Genomic DNA, 19,678 nt, shown 5'->3' with positions numbered 1-19,678 from the left:
CCCTTTTTTGGGTGATGGGAGAGGGAACGTTCATCACAAGACATCACAGCCAAGCGTCTGGGCAAGGGCCCTTTAGCAGGGCTGGTTATAGCCAGAGAATGGAAGTCCAGTGGTTATAGCATCTATGGGAGGAAAGCGCATGCAATGGGGGGCCCCAGAGCCTTTGCTCAGAGAAAGGACCACAGGCCAAGAGGGGAGATGGGACCCGCGTAGGTGCTGGGCACAGCATCGCAGCTCAGAGAGGGCAGGCCTCCATGGGGGTGCTGGCGGCCTTCCCACCCATTAGTCATTGTCTTGTTCTCTTGATCAGTCCTCACAACGTGTAGAGTAGATACCACCTCCTGCATTTTACAGATTAGCAAACCAAAGGGGTCAAGAACTTGCCCCAAAACACGTAGCTAGTAATTGGCAGAAGAGCGTCAAACCCGGGCCTGATCCTCTGCCCCTTCCATTCTCTGAGGCTTTTCTGATCTCCCAGACAGCTCTCAAGACATTGTTCAGCTTTGCCTCCATGCCTTAGCTTCCCGAGGTTGAAAGGGACAGTCTTCCATGTCTGCACTGATGCCGTACCTGTCCCCAGTGGGCCTAGGCGGGGTCTCCAGGGTGCTCTGAGATCTCCGTGGAGAAAAGCCTCCAGTCTGGAGTGGCCAGTTCTGGGACCCGCTGTGAAGGCACCAAGTGGCCTCCTGGAGTGTGTAAAGCTAGTTTCTTCCCAGGCCAGACCAAGAAGAATGGAAGAAAGTTACTTGGGGAGAAACCTTGAAATTAGTGGTGTGCTAGTAAATATTTAACAACTGGCTCTCTGGGAGTAGGGGTGGGTAAGGCAGGGGCAGGCCCTGATTTGCAGCATTTGCTGGCTTCCGTGTTGTAAATGCTCCCACCATGGCCAATTTCAAGCTACCAGTGTTTTGTCAACCAGCTTACAGAATTCATGAAAATTTAACACTTGGCATTCACAGGCAAGAGCAAGGCAGCTCCAGCACACGCGCCTGCCCCTGGTCCCCCAGCTCCTCCCCCTCTTCCTACTCTAGGCTGTGCCGCCCTGTAACTTCCCCCAAAATGTACCTCCAGATACCAACCCTCCTCCCAACCCCTAGACCCTGGGACAGCTGCAGGTCCTCTCCCTTTGAGCTCCAGTTCTTGGGAAATGGATGTCTCTGGCTAGAAAAAGAAATCCATTTGGAGATAAACACTTGTTCTCCAAAACCTGGAGGAAATGCAGAATTTGCTGAATTGGCCCCCGTGAGCTATATAAATTTGAGTCATCGTCCTCCTCAGATCAGCTCTGCTGTCTTCTTCCTGTCCTCCCTCCTCTCAGCTGGGGCCTCTGGGGATGCTGGCAAGTGACCGCTTCTGAGTCACATTTTATTCTGAGGTTGCATCTTTAATCCAGGGGAGCCCTCCGCCCAGCACTCCCCAAAGTCCTCCAAGGAAGGGGGCAGTGAGAGGGCAAGGAGCCCCTCCCTCACCCTTCTCTGTCCTAGGAGCTCATCTCAATGGAAGCCCCTGGTGGATTCCTTCAAGGAGACGAGGAAATTGACTCCTAGTGGGCAGGGCAGAGCATACTACTCCACCCTACATTTCACCCTCAAACGAGCTGTGCAGACGTATCTGTGTCTTGCTTTGCGGCAGAAGTACGCTCCGGAAGTCTCATGTTTAATAATAACAACCACTCCTCCATCTGTGAAGCACTCTAGAGTTTCCAGAGCACTTTTACATACTATAGACATCATCCAGTCTGAGCCTCGCACCAACCCGTTGCAGTGGATGGTGATTATTAAAGCACCCACATGGTGTCTGAGCTTGTCATTGTTGGAGGGGACTTCAGATGTCACCTAACGCAGCACCCAGCTAAAGCTCCCATCCTCTCCACGGTGGCCCAGCTGGCCTGTCACTCTCTACTTGGCCCCTGCAATTGCAGGAGACTCACTAGCACCTGGAGGCAGCCCATTCCAGCCTGAGAGAGTGAGGGGCTTGGAAAGGTGTTATTTAGGTTGTCTTCGTGTTATAGATTTAATGCATTGTTTGCAGTTTGGCCCTTTGGGGCATACAGAGCAGAGCTCATATAACCTAATCCCTTCGTTCAGATATTCCAAGGGGCTCTCATGCCTCCCCATCTCCCCCTGTTCCCTGCATCTTGTTTATACATTCCAAGTTTCTTCAAATATTCCTCATAAGACATAGTGCAGAATCCCTTCACCATCCTGGTCAACTCTCCTCTGAATATACTCTCATGTCCTTGTTTAATCAGACTAAGACAGGACCAGAAGCTTCCTCACGCTGTGAGCTATGATACTGTTAATGCAGGCTCAGACAGCATTAGTTTAGGTTGTTTTATTTCTGACAGATACGTTACACTTTGGACATACTGAGCCAGCTGTCAACTAAAATACTGCTGCTAAGCCCTGCTCTGCACTTACAATATTGATTTTTTATTTTTTGGCCCAAATGTTAGAAGTGTTAAATTTTAACCTCTTAGATGAAAATTAATCTTATTAGATTTAGCCTGTTGCCAAAATCTGTAAAGATCTTTTGGATCCCAGTTTCATATCATTCATAAATTTGTTGAGCATTTCTTCAAACGTCCTCTAAATCACTGATAAAAATGTTGAAGAGGACTAAAGAGGAAGTGTGTGGCAGTCTTCTGGAAACCTCCCCCAGGCTGACATCTACACTTTCATTGTCATCCTTTGGGTGTAGTTTGCTAATCCACACATAATTGTCCACCAGGCTACATCTCCGTGTTTTCCACAAGGATATCATGGGAAATACCTTGCTGAAGTCACTTAGACCACTTCTTCCTGATCTGCAAGCTTAATAATGATGTCAGATCCACACACGGAGCTCCATGATAGCAGGCATTCATCTTTGTGACCCCAGAGCCTTGCACAGTGCCTGGTACATGGCAGGGACTCAAGAAATATCTGAAGAAATGATAGTTTGGGTTAGTGAAGGAATGAACGAACCTGGCCCAGATCAACATGAAGATTACCAGTATTTAGTTTTTTCTGAACCCACCTCTTTTCTCTCTTTTGAAAACTGGAACAACATTTGCTTTTACTTTCTTTCTTATAGTACCTCTTTCATACTCGTGAATCCTAAAAGGCCACCAATTTGCTTACTGATAAGAAAACAGGAGCTCAGGAAAGTTAAGAGATTTGCCCAAGGTCAAAGGCTGGTAGAGGATTCAAATGATTGTCTGCAGGCTTCAAGGCACCATGATGCTGTGTCTAGCCTCAGACCTACTGAGTCTGGGAAGGTTCCCCCAGCTCAGACAACAGTGGCAAGGATATTTCTTCCTACGAAAAATGATACAGTGTAGAAAAGCAGATTCATTTCTTTTATAATCTCAACCTCATTCACTATCCATCATTCATTAGTTCATTGATTCAATAAATATTTATTGAACACCAGCTAGTGCCAGACTATTCTAGGCCCATTTTGGGCCCTGTTACATGCCCTCCTTGAGCTTAAGTTTTAGTCGGGAGTGGGGAGAAAGTAAATAAGCAAATAGATATACAGTCCATGGTCATGCTAAGGGCTGGGAAGAAAAATACAACAAGAGGAAAAGGGGCTATATTGTGCTGCAAAGGGGCAGCATCTGAGCGGATTTCTAAATGAAGAGAACGAGACGTGCCCGTGTCTTGGGGACACACACACTAGCAATGATGTGCTTGTATTCACAGAGGTACGTTGTGTTTCCTTCCAGAATGCAGGGACCTAGATCGGATGATGAACTTTCCTGCTGTGAAATATCTGACTCTTTCAAGGCACATTCATTCGTTTATTCACTCACTCATTTTCTCAGCAAATATTTTTATTAAACATCAAACCTTTTTATTGAGCGTGTGCCAGGTGGGAGTTGGGGAGGAAAGGGTGTACAAGGCCTCAGGGAAGGAGACAGACAAGCACAGTGTGAGAGGAGCTACCGTGGGGCTGTGGACAGGGCGATGGGAGAGGACAGCTGAGGTGTACCACCACTCACACTTTTAGGGATCTATTTAACTGAAAGGAATGGAATAGCATTAAATTCCATAATGATGGATTTCAAAAGTTTTAAAACCATTGAACCATTTCTTTAAAAGATACCGTTTGCAGGTAGAAAGTCCAATATATAATAATAAAAGGAGTCGCTCTGATTGGCACAAAATTGGAAGCCTCAGGACACCTTCAAAAACATGTAACATATTATGAAAACCACTGCCCAAAATATTTGTTATGGCCAAGAACAAGAATATGTCTATTGTCCACTAAAACCTGTATACCTTCCAATGGCCAGGTAAACCGAATATGGAGAGCCATTTGGTTACCAGTCAAAGCCATTGAAACCATTACCTCTGGCTTGCGTTGAAGGGGATAAATAAACTGTGCCCAAAGGAGAAATGATTCAGCTACTGTTTTCCTGCTCTTCAAAGTCATCAATCAAATTTGTACAGTTCCTATGACTCATAAGCACAATTTAAAGAGTTCACCATATTGTTTTTTTCTACCTCTGGGCAAAGGTCACCACATTTGCATTAAGACTCATCTCTTTCAAAGTATGCTGCTGGGCATTGCCTGATTTTGGATGGCTGAAGTGATTTCTAGAACATTCTCATTTGAAGAAAGCCCTGCTTTTCTTCCCACTGTAGCACATGTATGAATGGATGTTTGTCGTGTGCTCACAATTCTCTCGCCGTTGTGCTGGGATCCAGGCACACCGCAGGCCAAGGTAGACCTCACACTCCAGGCTGGGGCCCAGCACCCTGGCCACGCGCCCCATCCCCTTTCTTCTCTCTGCAGATGACGGCAACCGCCCAGCCACCCTCCAAGGCCCAGGCTGTCCACATCTCGGCGCCCTCGGCTGCTGCCAGCACACCTGTGCCCAGTGCCCCCATCGACCCCCAGGCCCAGCTGGAGGCTGACAAGCGAGCTGTTTACAGGTAGGAGACGCTTCAGAGTGTGCAGCGCCCCCCTCAGGCCCAGCTCAGCAGTAAGGTATGAGCATGCCGGCCGGAGGGTGGGCTCATGAGAGACGATGGAAGAGCCGTTCTCCTCTCTCAAGTCAATCCAGAAATTCCAATGGCCATGGCAGTTTGACTCTAGCTTCCTGGAAATGTAAGGGATAGGAAGAGCTGGGCGGTGTCTCCCAGGAGCACCCCCTCCCATGTCAACTATGAAGCTGAGCCCTAAACGAGCATCAGAAACCTTCAGCTCGGCCAGCAGGCAGCTGCCTCCTGACCCCTCTCCTTGCCCTGTCCCCCACTGTTGCCTGCACTCTATCAACCCACCAGAGCACTGGACATCTGATTACACCCTCTAGGACTTGGCAGTACACAGCTTTAATATGCGTGAAAATCAGAGACAGCTTGTTAAAGCGCATGGCTCTGGGCTCCATGCTCAGAGGTGTTAGATCAGTAGTAGGTCAAGCTATAGGAAAAGGGTTATGAATTTTCCTTAAAGGATCCAGGTGAATCTGATACAGCTGGTTCTTGGACCACACTTTGACTCATGATAGCCTTTGCTTTTTAGCAATAGGTGTTGGGTGTGACTGCATAGGTTCTGGCACTCTCCCCCAAGATGGGGAGTTTGCTAAGAGCAGGCAGCTTGTTTCTTCCCATTCTGCGTCTGCCCCATGCACCCAGGGCTGGGACCTGGGTGTTGTAGAGGCTGGGGGTGGGGCTCAGGGAAGTATCCATCTGCCTTGATGATTCCAGTTCTCGTGTACATGGTTGGGGAGGAAGATGTGGTCGCCTGAGAACAGGCTTAAAGAGACTCCAGCAGGAACTTTAGTCGTCATTTATCCACGGGGAGTCCACAGCAGTAAGAAAAGATGCAGGAGTCTGCACTCAGCACTGAGGTTGGACATTCACCTGTGTGAGCTTATATGCTCACATGCCTCGGCAAGCGAGGCTCACCTCTGGCCGGGCATATGCCGCAGCAGGTGCTAATGTCAGGAACACATGGAATGATCCACCCAACACAAATGAATAGAAGATTGATTCCTTTCTCATTCCTCCCCCACCACCCCAATGACAGCGCCTTTATGGTAATGGTGGTGATTAGTGCTGTTATTATCATTATCACTGGCATTATTTTTAGTTACTCAGATGAGCTGAATGTTTCTAATATCAACAGTTGGGAGTCTGGAGCAATGGGCCCTGCTCCATGGGGGGATCCTGGCACCAGGGGCCTTCCCAGGTCTGGGGAAGGATAAAACACAGTAGCTGGCACCCCCCTGTGCAATACCCAGGCCAAGCCCCACTACCTGCGGGTGGAGAGCTCTGCCTTGGGCCCCAAAGAACTCCAGGATCTGGTCACAGTCCCTGTCAGGGAGACTCTAAGGGAGGGTAAGCCAGCTTCCCCCAGTGCGGGACGGACCCTCCTGTCCTCCCTCCCCTCCTTCCTTCACACTCTTTTATTGAACTTACTATTCATATGTGCCAGACTCCAGGGGCAAGAGGATGAAATGAGAGGGTGGGTGCACAGACTCTTCCCTTTGTCTCTCCAGGAACTGGTATAACAGGGAGGCTTCACAAAGGAGGCAATATTTGAATTTGGTCTTACAGACTGAGAAAGAGACCCCACCAGGTGGAGAAATGGGGTGAGATAGGACCTTCCAGGCAGAGTAGAATCTGTGTATTCCAGGAACGGCCAGTGGCCAGAGCAGCTGGGTGTGGGGGGAGGAGGCTGCACAGCCACCTGCAAATTAACCTGGGCCACGTGTGGGCTTGTGCTCTGGGGTGGGGGGAGGGGGAGCTTAATAAGGGAGAGGGGAGTAATGTGGACCCTGAAAACTGCCCAACAGCCTGATGACTTGGGCTAGGCTCTATTTAGACCATTGCTACACAAAGCATGGTTCACGGACTAGCAGCTTCTTGTCACCTGGGAGCTAATTAGAAATGCAGAATCTCAAGGCCCACTCAGACCTCAGGATTCATGATTTGCACTTTCACAAGATCCCAGGTGATTCATTGGCACAGTAAAGACTAAGCACCTTCCCAGACCCCTGGGGGCGGGACCTATGGTGAGCATAGATCACAATCCAGAAAGCCCCTCAGATTAGTGGTATAACAAAAAGTTTTTTGGAAACCTAGGCTTGAGTCATACTTCTACCATGTACTGGTCTCTCTGAGTTTTAGTTTCGTGATAGAACCTAAGCAGCAGGTTTGATAAGAATTAATGAGAACACTGTTCGGGTGATGGACACATTGATAGCCCTGACTCAAGCCATGTAACAAGAACATTTGTACCCCCTTCATATTTTGAAATTAAACAAAAAAAAAGAATGAATGAGACAGCCCGTGTAAGCACCTGGCGCCATGTCTGACACCAAGCAGATGGGTTCCCCAGTCTTGTCAGTGGGATCCATGGACCCCAAAGCCCTTCCCAAGATCCCAGGTACGTACCTCACCCAGGCCAAATTGCAAGAGCAGTGGGTCACTGCCCCCAAGGGAGCTGCCCACTATGTTGTCACTTGAAGTATGTCCCTGACCTTCCTTCAACCAACATTTTTTCCTGCTCACCTTTGCTCCTGGGCTTGATCTTCTCCCACGGGGCTGACCACCCCACAGCACTTGGCCCTTGCTCAAAGTGTGTCTGCAGCCTTCTGACCCTGAAGAGGGAAGCCCAGGCAAACGTGGCTGCCCCGGCACCTCAGGCAGCTGAGCTGACAGCACCCCTGGGCCCTGCTTCCCATCTCTCCAGTCCTGTGCTGCCTCCTGGCCCAGCGACCCCAGGGTTGTCTCCCATAACCACACCTCTCCCATTAGTATCAGCCCTTGCCAGGGGATGACCAGGGAGGGGGATCGGCCTCCTGTAGGGTCGGGTAATTTTAATTAGATTTGTGGGGGGGAGGGGGGGGAGCAGCCTGGCTGTTCCGAGGCACATCAGGGAGTCTGCATTTCATGTCAGTAAGTGTAACCAGGCCCTTTCCTTTCAGATTAGTGCCCAGCACTGACTTTTGGGAGCCCCCACCACAGCCCCTCCCAGAACCACAGAGGAAGGAAGAGTGGGGTGGCTTCTCCCTGCTCAGACCCCTGCTGGGTGGCAGAGGGGCAGTGTGACAAAAGTAGAAGGAGCCTGCCAGCACCAGGGAGGCTGTGTTTGTGTGTGAGGATGTGTTAATGAAACGTCCTGGTTCCCTTCTGATGTGGAAACTGTGGTTGGGGGGAGTGGAGGGCAGAGCCTGTCTTTAATTGGATCATAGCAGAGCATCATCTGGGCTAATCAGCCCGACCTCAGATTCCGGTGTAATCTGAGCAATCCGTGATTGGAGGCACATCGCGGGTAATTGTGGCCCAGGAGCAGTGCTGAGAAGGAGTCTGAGGAGGGGAGGCCTGTGAGTGAGGGACCGCAGGTTGGGGCCCAGCTCAGTTCTCACCGTCCCCGCCCCCACCTCAACCTTAGCTTTTTCCCCCCAAAGAAGTCCACACTTAGCTTGAGCCCTAACACCCACCTGTGCTGGTGGCCGGTGGCCAGGTGTTGGGTGCTGTCCGAGAGGGGGATTAGGTTGTCAGGAGCACACAGACAGGGGCCAAGAGGGTGAGGGTAATCCAGCTTTCCCTCCCCCTCCCCTCCAGTCTCCTTCATTCCCCTTTGAAGTCAGTGGGTTCCCATGGAAACCAGGGCATCCTGAGGAGCAGAGAGAAGGGGCTAGGTCTGGCCAGGTGCGGGTGGGGGAGGAGGTTGGCTTTGCCAGACTGCTCTGCTAAGGTGTTGGCTCTCCCCACCCGGACTCGGACTCGACTGGCTGAGAACCTGGGAAGTGGCCCACCCGGCAGCACCCAAGAAGTTGCCCATTATGGATAAGAAAAAGCGGGGCTGGAGGCATGAGCAGCGCGGAAATGGAAATGGCGAAGGCAGTTGTGCTTTGCTTCTCCAGCAGGAATGCTAGAGGCCGTAGCAGCAGGTGCAGAGGGGAGGCGGCTTCTGGACCCTGCATTTCTCCTTTGCAGCATAACTCACGATTGAATTAATTGTGTTAGCATTTGTGCTAACATTGTTTCTGTTTCTCCCAGTAGATTGTTAAGGCTTGGCTAGTTCATGGCTTTATCCCCAGCACCTTACACAATACCTTAGAGTCAGCAGCTTAGACAAAGTAGGTACTGAAGTCAAAGCTTGTGGGATGGCTTCATTAATTAGGCAGAATCCCATAAATATACTATAGTTCTAGGTTGATGTGCTGCCAAATGGCTCTCCGGGGCAAGGGGAGGGGGAAAGCTCTGATCTGTGGCATTTGCTGATTTCCGTGGTGTAGATGCTCCCACCGTGGCCCATTCCAAACTGCCAACTTGATGCCACTGAACAGAGTCGAGAAGAGACATGTGCAGTTGGCTCTCACCAGCCTCACAGCATAGACCTCACACAGTGAGCCGAGTTACACGTGAACAGGCTCTGTTTCTAAATAGGTGAGCTGGTTCTTTGGAATGGTCTCACTGATACCTCTAGCCATGATCCTACATTCTTAGTCCTCACTGTCCTGTCTGTTCTACCCCTGGATTCTATGTATGAAATGTTTTCTCTTAACGGATTACTACATAGTGCCTGGTGTGGAGTAAGTGCTCATAAGTGTCTGCAGTGATGATTTTCTACCTGAATGCCAAGGTGGTGAGTTTCCTCCTTCTTAAACTACCCAGTGCTATCTCTTCCCATCTGCTTGAGCAAAGCCCCACCTTCACTCCCAAATTCTCCACCTTTTCTAAGCTGCTTCCCAGCCTTTCCTGGTTTATCAGTAAATGCACTCCGTCCTGGCAGCTTTAGAAACCCAGCCTCGAACCATTCTTCTGCTGCTCTGGTTTCTCAGCTCTCAGAATCCTGACCTTTCCCTGCTGCATGTCTAGCTTCTCACATCAGTCTCATCTCCCATACGCCGGAAACTCAGAGCTTCTACCCCAGAGAGCTCATGCTGTAGTCCAGCTCTTGTTCAGTAAAAGTAATGTGCATTTCTAAAGCCCTAACTTATACCGCACGTGTTTCTGTCTCATGCAGACTGAGTTCCTCTAGAATCCACACTTACTTGGGGAAGGAACAGAATAGGGCAATGGGCGGTGTCCAGATCACTCCCTTGAGACTAGCCTAAAGGTCACTGAAGTTCCGGGCTTGATCCTGACAGTCCTATAGCGAGAGGTGCAAATGCAGCCGCGGCAGTGCCGGGCAGTGGGAAATGGAATAGTGCTCCAGAAATAGAACTGATGATAACCAGCATTGTCACTTTGGGCAAGGTAATCTCTGTGAGCCTCTGTTTTCTCAACTGTAAAAAAAAATAAAACAATAATAGCTAGATTAAATTAGATAATATCTGATAATATCTGGCACACAGATCAAGGTTTGTTAGGTAGACGAGGACGTTTTTTAAACAGAGACGCCAGATGTGTTGCTTTGGCCCATTCAGAACGTGACAGTCTGAAGCCTTGAGGGAGGCGGGGTTCCGGATTAGGAGCACAGCCTTTGGACTTAGGTTGCCTGCTTCGTACTCTGGCTCCACCACTGGGCACTGAAGCTTTCTGTGCCTTGATTTCCTCATCTATAAAGCAGGAATAAAAATAGTAGTCTCTTCATTCGGATTGTCATGAGATTTAAATGAGATGACACAGGTAAAGTGCTTGGTAAGAAACCTGGCAGACGGTTAGCACTCTGTGGGTGTCAGCTGTTGTTAGATGTTTGGGAAAATCTAAACAGGAGCTGGTGAGGCCAGGAGGTAAATGCCAAGAGGCGATACAGCAAGAGGCAGGACTGGACAGGGCTCCCAGTCAAGTGGTCTTCATGCCACAATTCAATTGAATATTTCCTGGGCTCTAGCTCAGTAAAACCATGCATATGTAAAGCATTGTGTCAAGTTCTGAAAGGGGTTCTGTCCAGGGAGTGGGGGACAAGACATAGAGAGTAGCTGTAATATAAACTTGGCACATAGTACAGGCTCAGAAAAGTATGTGTGGATTTGACTACAAGGCTCGGGCCCACGGTGCAGTGTGGGAGAGTCACACTGCTTTTCCCAAGGGAGGGAACCCTGAGAGAATGACAGCCATGCCTCCTTTTCTGGGACTGGGCTGGGAGGAATCCCTCCTAGGTTTGGGGCTGACAGAGGGACTGGGTCCTGTTGGGACTGTCCTGTTTAACAGCTGCCTGGTCAGGACCCTGGGAACTGGCACTTCCTAATGAGGTGTCTTTGAGGGAACTCATCCACCCTGTGACCAAAGAGTGTTCTGGCTCCAGTGAGGTGACCCTCTGGCTTAACCCTCTGCCTTCCCTAGCATTGTGCTTGGTCATTCCTGGAATGTGCTGGATGAGGTGGCCTGAGAATGGTGTGGGAGAAACGCAGCCATTCCAAGCAGAGAAGTCGGACCAGATGCTTCATGCCAGGGCCTCTAGACCTGCGGTCCCCAATCCCGGGCCGTGCAGCGCCACAGAGCTCTGCCACACACCCCCATCCCAATCCTTGGAAAAATTGTCTTCCATGAAACCAGTCCCTGGTGCCAAAAAGGTTGGGGACCACTGCTCTAGACTACTAGGTGCTGTGGACCCAAACTATGTTCTTGGCTGGGCTGTATGGGCTGGGGGCTCTAAGAGGTAATGTCTCAGCTGTTAACCATAGTCAGGGGTGATCCTGCCGGAGCCATAATCTGCAAAGTGAAACCATGCTCAGGTTTCCCCTGTACTAGGCAAAGCCTGGTCCTTGCCCTTCCTGCCGGCATCAGAAGGCCCCCACCCCAAACTCCCCACTTGCTACGCGTGGGCCCAGAGGCTGCAGCTGCCTTGCTCAGGAAGCAGGTGTGTAGAGAAGTGGGTCCTGCTGTTTCCATAGTTCATCGGCCTGGGCTAGGTAGAGCTGAGTAATCCAGGGACCCTGCAAAGATGAGGGTCATTGACAAGAGAGAGATCCAGGAGTCCGGAGGCCCAAAGACTTTTATCCTCGCGTGGCTATGTTAGGATTAAATGAGATAACCAATGGTAACAGCTGACAGTGCTTGGCCATAGAAGGCGCACAATGAATGGGAGCTACATTGGTGAAGAAGCCTGCACTGGATCTGTCTCCACTGCAAGAGGGAAGACGACCAAGAGTTGGGCCTCCTGCTAGGGTGAGTGGGGAGGGTGGAGTGGGAGGAGAACGGTGAGCTGGGATTGTGCTCGTAAGGCCAGTGGCTTCTCCCCAGGGCTGAGCTGAGCCGGGTTGCCCCTCCTTTAACCGTGGCGCCACTCTTTGCTTTCCCAAGCCCAGGTCCCTTTTGTGGCTGAGTGCAAAGAATCCAGAGTAAGACCAGTCTGAGTTCTGACTTTACCACTGGGCACATCATTTAACCTCTTTAGACAAGCTTTCCTACCCCACAGGGTAGGCATCAAATGAGGAAATCAAAGATCTTTAAAAATGTTAGGGCCCTCTCCAAACACACAGAAGTAGTATTACAAGAGGAGATTCTTTCAAAACCCATTGGAAAGCAGAGGTTCTCTCGTGCCGAGATGGTTTGATGCTCCAAGGGTAAACCTGGCAGCTCAGTTCCTCCACCCCGGGATGCATACGACTCAAGGACAGGAAAGAAAAAGGAGGAGGAGGATGAAGTGGTTCCAGTAGTGGTTCAAAGTCGGTGCATGGGAGAAAGGAAAAAGCACAAGATCTGGCGTTGGGCTACCTAGATATAAATCTCAACTTAATCACTTATCAGTTTGATGAAGTCATTTCATCACACAGCACGTCAGTTTGCTAGTCAGTAAAATGGGAATGTTGAGGCTCTTGGGGTGTTAAAATGCAATAAGCATGTGTAAGAGCATTTTGTAATTTACAAAGTGCCACCAAATGTGCGTGGGAGTGTGGTTAGCCAGTGACCAAGGCAAAACGGATAGAGCTTTCCTCCCCACACCAGCCCTTCCTCTGAAGGATTTTCGCTTTGCAGACTGGCTGAATTTCTGGTGACTTGGGTAGAAGCTCTGACCACCTCTCACTAGCTGCCTAGTTTCAGGAAAGACACTTCTCTTTTGTGTGCCTGAGGTTTCTCTCCTTATCAGGAGGAGGCTGGACATGAGATCCCTCCCCAGTCTGGAGTTTTAGGTTCTTCATATTCTTGCCCTTACAGACCAGCCTTAACAGTCACTCGGTTGTGATTTCACAGTGATTTTTTTTTAATGTGCCAGGAGTGGTGTGCTTGCGTGTGAGTGTGCACGAAAGGAGGGGTGCTGAGCAGACTGTGACCCGCGCAGGGCCCGCACTTGCCAGGAATGGACCTGCCCACCCACCTGGGGGAGGAGAGCTGGGCTGGAGCCCAGGAACCCTAACAGATGCAGTTCCAATTTAGCAACAAGAAGAAGTCCTCTCCAAGGCAACCCAGGCGAACACACCGCCCACTGGGCAGCACTAAAAATACATCCGCATGGTTTCAACGTCACACCTGAAGTAAAAATACACCCAACCAGGGGCTGCTGGCTTGTTCTCCCCACCCCACTCTGTTCTCTCCATCTGGTACCTACGAGGGGAGGAGAAGCCAAGGGCTGGGCAGGCACCTTTCTTCCCACTCTCTCCCCTCCCTCCAGGACCCTGCCACCCCAACCCCACGCAAACACAGCCCCCAGCAGAGCCGCACCGAAGGCAGGTCCTTCTGTAGCAACTGTGGCTCGAAGCTGCCAGATGGCAATATCTGATCCGACTCCTCCAATATGGAAGGATTCTGAGCCTAAAGAACTTCAGGATTGTGTCTGAGAACCTTCATTCCCGTAGTCATTGCTTACTTCATTCGTCCATTTATTCACATTCATTGCTTCATCAAAAATTTGTTGATCCCCTGCTGTGTGCCATGCACTGTGCCTGACCCTTGGGAATCCCGAAAGCCGTGAAGTCACGGACTGGAGGGGCTGACCGTGTGATGGGAGAATGGAGCTGTGCACAGCCCACTGTGGTTAGCAGAACTTAGTAAGTGTCACAGGGAAATAAAAAGATGAATGCCTACTGGCAGTGCTTTTTCGGTTAAAAGAAAATGAAGTTCTGAGTTCTGATAAATTTAAGATGTCTCTCCCCCTCCTCTTTCTGGGCCTGTATTTGAATTGGCACAGGGGCTTGCTTCCCAGCCAAATGAGTCAGTGGAGATGGGAATATAAATTTATTGGAGTGGATGGTGTCAGTGTTTCTTGAACAAAAAAGATACCCTCATACCCACCATTCCAGGCAAAGGGAACAAGCATTAATTGGTAGCTTCCTAAGTCCAGACACTCTCCATGTTTCTTCATTTAACCTTACAAGAACCCTCATGGGAGGTGTTATCCTTGTTGTATAAAAGAGGAAACTGAGGCTCAGAAAATCTGGTCACTTGCCCAAAGTCACACAGCTGTCCATGTGTTTCAGACCACCCAGCTTCCCACCCTAGACCGTGGTGTGGTCACGGGAGAAGCCCGAGCGCTTGCTGATGGCTCAGCGGAGGCTCCCCTGGGGCCACCTGCACAGGAGACGTGGCATTTTGAGCTGGATTCTGCAGGTCATTAGAAGGGACGTGTAGGGAGCAGCAGTTCAGGTGGAAGGAGCCGTGGAGGCAAGGCGTGGGCCAAGGAGAGCACAGGGCAAAGGTCAGCACAGGAGTCGGTTTGCCTGAGCTGGTGAAGGGGAGTGGGGACCACGCAGGAGACCAGGGCCACCCGCTGACCCTCCAGCCACCACAGTACTTCTGCTGAGTCCATCTAGGAGGCTGAGGCCCCTGGTGAAGAGCCTGGGGTGCTCATCTGAGGAGCGTTGGCTCCTTTGCTCCGAGTCCAGGAGAAATCCCACTGCACTTCTCAGAATGGGCACTGGCGTGGGCCTTCTGCAGTGAAAAGATGCCCAGGAAAGGGGCAGGGGGCTGTCCGGGAAAGTGGCTTCCAGGGTATTGTCTCTGATTCTGTGATCCCTGTGGTCTCTGCCTGGGGAACTAGAAACCAAGGGTCAAAATGCCACCTTCCCCGGGGCAGAGTTGCCAGGAAGGCTGGCCTTTGGCAATGTGACAGCCACCATGTGTCAGTAGGGAGTAGGCTGGGGAGCTGGGCGACCCCTGAGGGGCCACCTCACCCCACCTCACTGGCAACAGCCTCATGTCCTCTGAGCAGCCTGGCCCTGACCCGGCCACTGGTCCTGCTGGCTTGTCACTGAAGCTCTCCTCCCGTACATTCCACCCTGGGGGTCACCCATCCTTGGCCCAGGGCTATGTCCCCCACACTGCAACATACTGGAAGAGGCAGCGGGACTCCGGGGGGGGGGGGGTGCTGACAGTGGGCCTCCCGCTGCCCACCCCCAGCAGGGTGAGTGTGGGCTGAGAGGACAGGTGCAGGGGAGCCGGGGGCTCCAAGGGCAGTCACGGGGGAGGAGGTGGACAGCCCAGGCAGGCGGCCACACACTTGGCTGGACCCGTAATTGAGGTCTGCCGTCCTGGCCAAGGTCACAAGGGAAGGGATGGCGTGGCATGACTGTGAATCACAAGGTTTATCACCCAGAAAGAGAACGCGACACTGACACCTCCCCTAGCCTGGGACCATCCTCGGGTGTCCCCCTCCCCAGCAAATGTCTCTCATTTTTTGCATTTTAACCTCTCTGAAGCTCCGTATTTTTGCATTCTTTCTAACTTTTTTTTTCTGTCTCTGCTTCTGTTTCCACTCCTCCCTTAAGCAGGAAGAAATGTTTTAAATTTTTAAAAAAGCAAAAAACAAACCCAGGTTGTCCAAGGAGGAAGGAAGGGAAATGGAAAAGGACCCAACTATCTTTTTTTTTTTAGTCCATTTAACAAAAAGAAATGGGCTGCAGCCATACAGGGGAACTTTAAGTTAGATACGAGAGGATGAGTTGCCAAGGAGGCTGTGGCCTCCATTCCGGAAGGTCTTTAGAAATGGTAGGGAGCCCTGTGAGCACAGTTTAGTTAGGAATGTCTGTCTCCAGATGAGGAGGCTTTGCTGAGTCTGGCCAACCCAGGACGTCTCAGAAGCCGCACCAGAGTTGGGGGTCGGGGTCTCTTTGGTCTTGGTTGAGGGGTCTCGGCGTTTCTGTTGCTGAGACAGAGGGTGCTGGGAACCTCAGCAAAGGGCTTCAGCAACACCTGCCCTGCGGCTCTCCTGGGGCGGGGGTGGGGCAGCCCCACACACCTCGGCCCCACACTGGGCATTCCAGGCCCGCAAATTTGGGTGATGTAAAAAACACAAAGGCAGAAATGTCAGAAGTAATTAAACCAAACGATGGCTTAAACCCCTGTAGAAATCAACACATCCGGTTTAATCACCTTCTTAAGCTAGCACAAGACTGCAATTCTACGGAGAGGGGTTCTTTATTTCTTTGGATCGTTAAGAGGAACTGCATATCTTGAGCTTGATTTTAGTCCAGATGCTCCTGGGGAGAGGTGATGAGGGTGGGGGTGGGGTGGGGGGCTCAGAAAACAGAAAAGAAATAATAAAATGTTATTCGAGATCATCTCTTCTTCCCCTCTGCCCGAGCTGAGCCGCGTCTCTCCCTCCCTCCTGTCTCTGTCCGCGCTGGCGGCGAAGGCGCCCGCCCTCCCAGCACCCAGGCGGAGGCGCAGTGCTGAATGTGCTAAATTAGGCCATTAGAGAAATTCATTTCTCTTTATTAGTCTGTGTCAAATCCTTTTTATTAGTGGCTGGAAACGACCTCTCTTCTGCAGTAAAATGTCATGCCAGTTCACTCCTTTTATTTGTTCTGCACTGACGAGGCTCAAACTCTCACTGAATTAGTGCAGTGAGATTTATTTCCTCCAAATTTTGAACGGCTTAAGAGAGATTGAGGTGGAGGGGGCGGTCACACGGGAGGTGACATGGTGGGGAGAAGAGCAGAGAAGGGATCTGGGAGGGAGAAGGTGAGTTCTTATGGAGGTCAAATGTCCTCAGCTCGTTGGAAATAAAGTCTAATGACCATCTCTCATATCTTGTTCGTCGCCTTCTGGGGCCTGAGTTTCCACATCCCTGCTCGTGGCCCCCGAAGGATGTGGCTCCTCCGGGGAAGAGAGCTGGACAGCCAGAAGAAGAGCTCCTTAAAAACCATTTTCTAGATGGACAAACTGAGGCTCAGGGAAGGCCAAGATCCCACATTTAACTGGAATCCTTCTCCCTACCTCATCCGTGGCTTGGATAGGGTCACTGATGTCCCAAGTGGCTTAGAAGCCAGCTCTTGTGGACCCTGCCCTATTCAGGGTGGACCCCCAAACAGCAGCTGAGGCTGCTGGAGAGGACCTCTCGATGGTGGCTGCTGGCATCACCTGTTTTATGGAGTGACGTTGGAGGGTAGCTTAGAAAATACAGGTCAGCCCTTAGGCAGTCACAGACTGGGCAACTGAGGAAGGGCAGGGGACTCTCCCGTAACTGGGCTGGGAACAGCCTTAGAGAAGCCCAGGACTGTGCTGCAGCCCCAGAACCCAGATGAGTCCCTGGGAAACCGAGCCTGTCCTCTCCAGGGGCAGCTCAGTGTCTCAGCCATCCCTGCGTTCAGACGGTGGGTAGCGGGTAGCAGGTTTACCAAGTGATCCAGGTGGATAGAGCATGGGAACCACAGGCAGCCGCACTGACTGTGGCTATGGTTCACAGGAAAGGCTGTGGGTTAGAGCAGACCCCACCCGAGCTCAGTGAGACCCACAGAGCTCCGGGACGGGTGGGAGGAAGCAGGAGCCTGGGGAGGGTGGGGCATGAGAAGGTAGGCTCCGGCAGCTAACAGTGCTCACTGCCCTCCCACCCCGACTGCCCAAGCCTCAGGCCGGGGCAGCTGGCAAGAGGGGCCCAGGCCAGCACCTGTGAAGTCTGCCCTGGACGCCACTTAACTTGGAGGGAAGGATGGGCAGCATGTTCCCTTCTTCTGAGAGACAGCAGGAGCCCCAGATATGTACCCCATCAACACACATGTACTCATTCTGGGGAGATCTGACACCTGGGAGTGAATGAGGTTTATAAAACCAGGCTGTGGCTCTGCATAGAAGGTGCACGTGGTTCCCCACCATACATGATAATGCCCACCCCCACCCCCAAGCCCAGCTCTGTCTGAGGCCTATGAGCATCTCATGACCTGACCCCCCACTGCCATTTCAACCTCATCTCCTTCATTCTCCTCCTGCCTACCTGCCTGCGGCCACACTCAGCTAGCTAGATTTGGCTCCAGAAATATGCCAGACTCACTTTCTATCTCAAGTGCTCCGCTGTCTTTCCCGCGTGGAATGAATGCCTCTCCCTCAGCTCTTTGCAACTGTGCCTCATCATTTGAGGCTTAACGTAAATGTCACCTCCTCAGAGAGGCCTTCCTGGACCACTCTAAGACAAGCTGCTCCTCCCTGACGGGACAAGGACAGAAGCAGAGGAGACCACCCTCCTCTCCCCACCCCAACCTTAGTGCCACGGCAGAGCCCTCTTCCCCAGCCCACATGCCACCCTCTCTGTGTACAGAGAACACAGCATCCCAGCACACGTACTGCATACAGATAACACAGAGCACATGCACACGCTATGTTCGCAGCACACAAATCTGGCACCACTGTTGCATACACACAGCCCACATGTGTATATGTACTATATAAACACAGCACTGTGTGTGCAAACAACAAAAACACACAGGACAACACACAACACTCACCCTTGCTCTCTTCAACACCCTACGTTCAACCTGGTGCACAGGCATGCACATGCACGCACACACACCCCCATCCCCTCCTCCCACCAGAGAAAGGAATGTGCGGTGACCGCGGCTGCCGCGGAGTTGGGGCGGGGGCTGCACCCCCACCACCTGGCACGATGCTGCAGATTATTAGTTCCTGGTAATTTAGTGCCCTTGTACAGAGTCGATTTGTGCCTTTCATTCCTAATTGATCTAGTGGCTGTTTAAATGGCAGCAGGCATCTGTTGAGAGTAGGAAGGTTCATAAGGCGCAATAATTCATAACACCGTCTGGAATTTGCCTTTCCTGTCCCTCAGCTAAGCCACTGCAGGGCTCTGCTTAAATTACAGCCGCCGAGGCTTTCTTTGGTATTCCACTCAGGGCCAGGAGAATCTTGCATTAAACTGGGATCAGGTTAGATTAGACTATAATATGCTGCAGTATTAGTGGCTGCAAATGAAGACTTATACTGGAGTTTAACCCCTTCACCTGGGTTTCTCTTTGTCTTCAGCTGGATGGCTAAGCTAACCCATTCTTTTTCCTACCAGCTTTCTACCAGGGCTCAATAGATCTTCTGGCAATTTGGGGCTGCACATAGGCCAACCTTAAATATTGACCCTTCTTCCTGCAGACTGCACACCCAGCCTGCAGCCTTGGGGCCCAGGAGTTTCTGCATCAGCTTCTAAGAGAAGGGTCGGGAAATAGTGTCCAGGGTCAGGCCCTGCCAAGCCCAGCAGCTCATCTGATACAGGGATTTATCTCCCTGCATCACCCACTACCCCTGAGCCCGAGTAGAAAGACCTATAAAATGTGAATGTGAGTGTGGATGGGAGCAAGCACTTTCTGTCTTTTTGCCCAGAATTATGAAAATCCAACACGGGACAGGCTCACAGGCTTTCCCCTACCCCCTTTGCAAACGCTGTGTAGGCTAGATGTTTGGTCCTTCGCTCAGTGTGTTCAATCACAGTGTGCTGGAGGGAAAAGCATGGTCTGTTTTCCTTTTCAGGACTTACTGTTCTCCAATATGGCAGCCACTAGCCACGTGTGGCTATCTAAATTTAAATTAATTAAAATTTAACTTAATTTAATTTTCATAAAATTAAAAGTTCAGTG

General features: G+C 51.0%; 1 protein-coding gene across 12 annotated transcripts in view; it reads left to right on the top strand.

Moving 5' to 3' along the window:
* The window catches only part of PKNOX2 (PBX/knotted 1 homeobox 2), a 198,548-nt gene that overhangs the window by 131,947 nt on the left and 46,923 nt on the right, over window positions 1-19,678 (top strand). For 11 of the 12 annotated variants that reach the window (XM_069468710.1, XM_069468718.1, XM_069468712.1 and 8 more), the window contains one exon: window positions 4,783-4,922. The exons of the other annotated variant lie outside the window; for it this stretch is intronic. In XM_069468710.1, the coding sequence (XP_069324811.1) occupies window positions 4,783-4,922 (140 nt within the window). The remainder of the gene's footprint in view (window positions 1-4,782; window positions 4,923-19,678) is intronic. 12 annotated transcript variants of the gene reach the window in all.

This window comes from Eulemur rufifrons, chromosome 6 (genome assembly GCF_041146395.1).
Source record: "Eulemur rufifrons isolate Redbay chromosome 6, OSU_ERuf_1, whole genome shotgun sequence".
Lineage (NCBI taxonomy): Eukaryota > Metazoa > Chordata > Mammalia > Primates > Lemuridae > Eulemur > Eulemur rufifrons.
Note: the sequence above shows the minus strand (reverse complement) of the source record. Positions and strands in the feature narration are given on the sequence as shown.